A 7,518-nucleotide genomic window follows, 5' to 3' on the forward strand; every position below is an offset into this window, starting at 1 on the left:
AAGCCCTCGATCAAACCTCATCTCTCTAATTTCTCTCTCAACCCCCAATCTCAGCAACCCCCATCTCAACCCCAATCTCAGCAACCCCATCCCAACCCTCCCAATCTGAACCCCCAATCTCAATCCCCTAATCTCATCCCCCCAATCTCAACCTGTGATCTCATCCCCCCAATCTCAACCGCCCTTGTAAATCACTCTCCCAACCCCACTCTCTGAGCCCCAATCTTAACCCCCTCTTTGAAACCCCCACTTATTCAGACCTCAGTTGTCTACTCCCTCTCTCAACCCCTATCTCAACACTCCCATTTCAACCCCCAATCTCAACACCTCTATCTCAAACTCCCAGTCTCAACCCCCAATCTCAACACCCCAATCTCAACCCCCCATCTCAACCCCACAATCTCAACACCCAATCTCAGCCCCCCAATCTTAACACTCCCAATCTCAACACACCCATTCTCAACCCCAGAATCTCAACACCCATTCTCAACAGCCCAATCTCAAGCACCCCCTCAACCCCCCAATCTCAACCCCCAGTCTCAAACCCCAATCTCAGCAACCCCAATCTCAACCCCCTCATCTCAACCCCAATCTCAAACCCCCAACCTCAACCCCCATCTCAAGCCCCCAATCTCAACAACCCCAATCTCAACTTTCCAATTTCAACACCCCCACTCTCAACCCCCCAATCTCAGCAACCCCAATCTCAAAACCCTAATCTCAATCCCCCAATCTCAAAACCCTAATCTCAACCCCCCCATCTCAAACCCCCATCTCAAACCACCAACCTCAGCCCCCATCTCAATCCCCACAATCCCAACCCCCCTCACAAGTCCCACTCTCCCAACCCTTCTCTCTCAATCCCACTCTGAACAACCCTCTCTCTGAAACCCCAGTCTCTCAAACCCAATCTCTCTACCCCCTCTCAACTGCCCCATCTCAACACCCCCAATCTCAACCCCCTAATCTCAATCCCCCAGTCTCAACCCCCAATCTCAATGCCCTCAATCTCAACACCTCCAATATCAACACCCCCAATCTCAACCCCCCAATCTCAACACTCCCCAATCTCAACACTCACCAATCTCAACACCCCCAATCTCAACCCCCAATCTCAACACTCCCCAATCTCAACACCCCCATTATCAACAACCCCAATCTCAATCTCCCAATCGCAACACCCCCAGTCTCAACCCCCATTCTCAGCCCCCCATCTCAGCCCCACAATCTCAACCTTCATCTCAAGCACCCTCACAAACCGAACTCTCCCAACCCCACTCTCTCAACCCCCCTCTTAACACCGCTCTCTGAAACCCCATCTATCTAACCCCTCTCTCAACCCCCATCTCAATACCCCCAATCCCAACACCTGCAATTTCAACACCCCCAATCTCAACTGCCCAATCTCAACACCCCCAATCTCACCCCAGTCTCAACACCCCAAATCTCGATTCCCCCAATCTCAACTGCCCCCTCAACACCCCAATCTCAACCCCCCTCACTCCCCCCTCTCTTTCTCCCCACTTTCAGGCCTCTTTCACCCCCATCTCTCCCCTTTCTCCCTCCTCCCTCACCTCTCTCTGCCTCTTTTCCCCAATCTCTCTTCCCTCTCACCAACCTCACCCCTTTCTCCCCCCTCTCCTCGCTCTCTCCACCTCTCTCACCCTCTCTCCACCCTCCCTCTCTCTCGCCCCTCCCCCTCACTCCCCCACACTCTCGCTCACTCTGTCCCCCACTCTTTTACCTGCTACCCGCTCTTCCTCCCTCCCCCTTCCAGCCCATCTCTCCCACCATCTCTCCTTGCTCTCTCCCTCCCTCCCTCTCTCCCTACCCCTCTCTACCTCCCTCCCCTCTACCCCTTCCCTCCTTCCTCCCACCCCATCCCCCCTCTCCCCTGTCTCCCCTCCCCCTCTCTTCCCCCCCTCTTACCCCCTCTCTTCTCCCCTCTCTCCCCATCTCTCTCTGCCTCTCCCTCCCTCAATATCTTTTCTTTCTCTCTTCCCCCTCTCCCCCTTGGCCCTCTCTGCCTCCTCTGCCCAATCTCTCTTCCCTCTCACCACTCTCACCCCTCTCTCCACCCTCCCACTCTCTCTCTCCCTCTCTCGCCCCCTCCACTCTCCCCGTCCTCCTCACTCCCCACTCTCTCCGCCAGTCTCCCCCACTCTGTCCCCCTCCTCTGTCCTCCCCTCCACCCTCTCTCCTCCTCCCCTCTCCCCCTCCCTCCCTACCCCTCTCCTCGTCCCCCGAACTCCCCCTCTCCCCGCTACCCGCTCTCCCACCATCTCTCCTTGCACTCTCCCCCTCCCACTCTCTCTCGCCCCTCCCCCTCTCCGCATCCCCTCACTCCCCCTCCCCCCCTGCCCCCTCTCTTCCCCTCCCATCACGCTCTCTCCACTCTCCCTTCCCCACCTCCCTCTCCCCTCTCTCCCTCCCTCCCTCCCCCTCTACCCTGTCTCTCCCTGCCTCCATCCCTCCTTTCCCTCTCTCTCCCCCTTCCCCCCACTTCTCCTCTCCCCCTCACCCCTCTCTCCACCCTCTCTGTCCCTCTGTACCCCTCTCTAGCCCTCCCACCCTCTCCTCTCCCCCTCGCTCTCCCCTCCCATCCCCTTCTCTCCCACTCTCACCCCCTCCCTCCCTCCTCCCACCTCTCTGTCTCCCCCTTCCCCCATTCTCTCCCTCGCTCCACTCTCACTCCCACCCATCCTCCCTTCCCCAGTCTCTCCCCTCTCTCCCCACCCCCCATTCTCCCTGCCTGTCACCTCTCTCTCTCCGCAACCACCTCACACCGCCCCCCACCCGCCTCCCTTCCTCTTTCCTGGGCGTCCCCAGCTCTCTCTCGCACCCCCCCCGCCCCACTTTCCCGCGTCCGACCGCTCTCCCGCTCCTGCCCCAGCCTGTCTGCGTCCGCCCTCGGACTCTGCCCCCCCCCGGCTCACTCTCTGTCGCCCTCTCTCAGTCCCACAGAAGGCAGCACAACAAGGACAAGCCGTTCAAATGCCCGCACTGTCACCGGGCGTACACGGACTCCCCCTCCCTCCAGGTCCACCTGGCCACCCACACCGTCAAACACATCAAGGCCTACGCGTGCAACTCCTGTCGCAAGTCCTACACATCGGTGAGACTGCCCGCAGCGAGCACGCGCGTACGTGGGGAGGGAGGTGCTGGGGTCGGGTCGGGGCGGGGCGCGTATCTCCCCGGGAGTACTCATGCTCAACTCGGAGGACCAAGCAGGGGCTCCTTAATCGATGTAATATATCGAGGGAACTGTGTCCTGTCCCTGGGGATGGCTCGAGTTTCACACTGAGGCTCGAGAAGGGATGTCCCATCGATGTAATATTCCAATTCCTGTCCCTGGGGATGGCTTGAGTTTCACACCGAGGATACAGAAGGGGTGCCCCATCGATGTAATATACCGATTCCTGTCCCCTGGGATGGCTCGAGTTTCACACCGAGGATCGAGTGGGGGTGCCCCATCGATGTAATATACCGATTCCTGTCCCCTGGGATGGCTCGAGTTTCACACCGAGAATCGAGTGGGGGTGCCCCATCGATGTAATATACCGATTCCTGTCCCCTGGGATGGCTCGAGTTTCACATCGAGGATGGAGAAGGGGTATCCCATCGATGTAATATACTGATTCCTGTTCCCCTGGGATGGCTCGAGTTTCACACCGAGGATCGAGTGGGGGTGCCCCATCGATGTAATATACCGATTCCTGTCCCCTGGGATGGCTCGAGTTTCACATCGAGGATAGAGAAGGGATGTCCCATCGATGTAATAATCCGATTCCTGTCCCCCGGGTATAACTGGTGGTTCATAATGAGTATCGATTGGGGGTGTCCCATCGATGTAATATACTGATTCCTGTCCCTGGGGATGGCGCGAGGTTCACACCGAGGATCGAGTAGGGGTACCCCATGGATGTAATATACCAACTCCTGTCCCCGGGGATGGCTCGAGTTTCACATCGAGGATCGAGTAGGGGTGCCCCATCGATGTAATATTCCGATTCCTGTCCCTGGGGATGGCTTGAGTTTCACACCGAGGATCGAGCTGCAGAGCCCCGCCAATGCTACGGGCGCCCGCCCTGAGGAGCTGGCGGGACTGCCCGGTCAGTGGGATATACACAGATCCCTGTGCTGCCAGTGCCAGGGAGCTCACCCCGAGGGTTGAGTAGGGGTACCCCATCGATCTAATATACCGATTCCTGTCCCTGGGGATGGGTCAAGGTTCATATCGAGGATAGAGAAGGGATGCCACATCGATGTAATATTCCGATTCCTGTACCCCCGGGATGGCTCGAGCTTCACACCGAGGATAGAGAAGGGATGTCCTATCGATGTAATATTCCGATTCCTGTTCCCGGGGATGGCTCGAGTTTCACATCGAGGATGGAGAAGGGATGTCCCATCGATGTAATATACCGATTCCTGTCCCTGGGGATGGCTCGAGGTTCATACCGGGAATGGCTCGCGGTTCACACCGAGGATCGTGTGGGGGTGCCCCATTGATGTAATATTCCGATTCCTGTTCCCCCGGGATGGCTCGAGGGTCACACCGAGGATAGAGAACGGGTGCCCCATCGATGTAATATTCCGATTCCTGTTCCCCTGGGATGGCTCGAGTTTCACATCGAGGATAGAGAAGGGATCTCCCATCGATGTAATATTCCGATTCCTGTCCCCCGGGTATAACTGGTGGTTCATAATGAGTATCGATTGGGGGTGTCCCATCGATGTAATATTCTGATTCCTGTCCCTGGGGATGGCTCGAGTTTCACATCGAGGATAGAGTAGGGGTGCCCTATCGATGTAATATTCCAATTCCTGTTCCCGGGGATGGCTCGAGTTTCACACCGAGGATCGAGTAGGGGTGCCCCATCGATGTAATATTCCGATTTCTGTCCCCGGGGATGGCTCGAGTTTCACACCGAGGATCGAGTAGGGGTGCCCCATCGATGTAATATACCAATTCCTGTCCCCGGGGATGGCTCGAGGTTCACACCGAAGATCGAGTGGGGGTGCCCCATCGATGTAATATACTGATTCCTGTCCCCTGGGATGGCTCGAGTTTCATATCGAGGATGGAGAAGGGGTATCCCATCGATGTAATATACTGATTCCTGTTCCCCCGGGATGGCTCGAGGTTCATACCGGGAATGGCTCGAGTTTCACACCGAAGATCGAGTGGGGGTGCCCCATCGATGTAATATTCCGATTCCTGTCCCCGGGAATGGCTCGAGGTTCATACCGAGGATCGAGTGGGGGTGCCCCATCGATGTAATATACTGATTCCTGTCCCCGGTGATGGCTCGAGGTTCATATCGGGAATGGCTCGAGGTTCACACCGAGGATCGAGTAGGGGTGCCCCATCGATGTAATATTCCGATTTCTGTCCCCGGGGATGGCTCGAGTTTCACACCGAGGATCGAGTAGGGGTGCCCCATCGATGTAATATACCGATTCCTGTCCCCGGGGATGGCTCGAGGTTCACACCAAAGATCGAGTGGGGGTGCCCCATCGATGTAATATACTGATTCCTGTCCCCGGGGATGGCTCGAGGTTCACACCGAAGATCGAGTAGGGGTGCCCCATCGATGTAATATACTGATTCCTGTCCCCTGGGATGGCTCGAGTTTCACATCAAGGATGGAGAAGGGGTATCCCATCGATGTAATATACTGATTCCTGTTCCCCCGGGATGGCTCGAGGTTCATACCGGGAATGGCTTGAGTTTCACACCGAAGATCGAGTGGGGGTGCCCCATCGATGTAATATTCCGATTCCTGTCCCCGGGAATGGCTCGAGGTTCATACCAAGGATCGAGTGGGGGTGCCCCATCGATGTAATATACTGATTCCTGTCCCCGGGGATGGCTCGAGGTTCATACCGGGAATGGCTCGAGGTTCATACTGAGGATCGAGTGGGGGTGCCCCATCGATGTAATATTCCTATTCCTGTCCCCGGGAATGGCTCGAGGTTCATACCGAGGATCGAGTGGGGATGCCCCATCGATGTAATATACTGATTCCTGTCCCTGGGGATGGCGCGAGGTTCACACCGAGGATCGAGTAGGGGTACCCCATCGATGTAATATACCAATTCCTGTCCCCGGGGATGGCTCGACTCTCACACCGAGGATCGAGTAGGGGTACCCTATCGATGTAATATACCGATTCCTGTTCCCCCGGGATGGCTGGAGGTTCACACCGAGGATAGAGAAGGGATGTCCTATCGATGTAATATTCCGATTCCTGTCCCCGGGGATGGCTCGAGTTTCACATTGAGGATCGAGTAGGGGTGCCCCATCGATGTAATATTCCGATTCTTGTCCCTGGGATGGCTTGAGTTTCACACCGAGGATCGAGCTCCAGAGCCCTGCCAATGCTACGGGCGCCCGCCCTGAGGAGCTGGCGGGACTGCCTGGTCAGTGGAATATACACAGATCCCTGTGCCGGCAGCGCCAGGGAGCTCACCCCGAGGGTCGAGCAGGGGTGCCCGGTGGATGGGATATACTGAGGGAGCTCTCTCCGCGCCGACTCCTGACTCTGTGTGTGTGTGTGTGTGCGCCTCTCTCTCCCTCCCCACCTCCCCGCAGGAGACATACCTGATGAAGCACATGCGGAAACACAAGGCGCCCGAGCAGGCGACGGACCCCTTCGCCCCTCCGGCCCCCAACTCGGTGGCGGGGGCCGCCCCGGAGCCCGCCCCCTGCTCCTTCGACATCTTCAAGAGCGACGCACACAAGGAGCCCTGCCTGACCGTCAGTGCCGGGGCCCTGCAGGTCGACCCCATGGGCACCTCCTGAACGGCGGACATGGCGGACAGACACACCCCCCCCCCAGGGCCCGCTGCCCCACCCACCCAGACTTCTCAGTTTCTCCCCTCTTTCCCTCTCCTCCTTGCGCCCTCCCTCCCTCCCCCTTGCCCCTTCTCTCCCAAAGCCCCTCTCCCCCTCTTCCTCACTCTCTCCCCCCACCGCCCCCCCCCGGCTCCGTCCCTCCCACCAACGCCTGCCCAACCCGCCCCCCCCAGCGAGGAGGGGGTGGGGAACGAGGGGTGAGGCCCACGCACCCCGGAAAAAAATTCTCCACTTCAAACACGGCTTTGAACAACTTGAGGTTGGCTGGTGTCCATTGACGGCTTGTTTAACTTGAGTTTTTCCCTCTCTCCCTTTCTCTCTTTCTCTCTCTCTCTCTCTCTCTCTCTCTCTCTGTCGTTCTCTTTCTCTATCGGTCGCTCCCTCTCATCTCTCTCTCTCTCTCTTTTTTCTCTCTCCTCTCTCTCTCTCTATCTCTCTCTCTCTCTCCCTCTATCTCTCTCTCCCTCTATCTCTCTCTCTCTCTCTCCCCCCTCTCCCTCTCTCCCTCTCTCTCTCTCCCTCTCTCTCTCTCCCTCTATCTCTCTCTCTCTCTCCCCCCCTCCCTCTCTCCCTCTCTCCCTCTCTCCCTCTCTCACTCTCTCTCTCCCTCTCTCCCTCTCTCTCTCTCTCTTCCCTCTCTCCCTCTCTCCTCTCTC

At 57.5% G+C, this 7,518-nt stretch overlaps 1 protein-coding gene across 1 annotated transcript in view; it reads left to right on the plus strand.

Annotated features, from left to right (window-relative positions):
• znf384a (zinc finger protein 384 a) overlaps positions 1-6,864 on the plus strand; it is a 57,783-nt gene extending 50,919 nt beyond the window's left edge. Inside the window, exons 7-8 of the mRNA XM_063040262.1 lie at positions 2,957-3,115; positions 6,599-6,864. Of these exons, the coding sequence (XP_062896332.1) occupies positions 2,957-3,115; positions 6,599-6,808 (369 nt within the window). The 3' untranslated portion in view covers positions 6,809-6,864. The remainder of the gene's footprint in view (positions 1-2,956; positions 3,116-6,598) is intronic.
• The last annotated feature ends 654 nt before the right edge of the window (positions 6,865-7,518 follow it).

Source organism: Mobula hypostoma, unplaced genomic scaffold (genome assembly GCF_963921235.1).
Source record: "Mobula hypostoma unplaced genomic scaffold, sMobHyp1.1 scaffold_119, whole genome shotgun sequence".
Lineage (NCBI taxonomy): Eukaryota > Metazoa > Chordata > Chondrichthyes > Myliobatiformes > Myliobatidae > Mobula > Mobula hypostoma.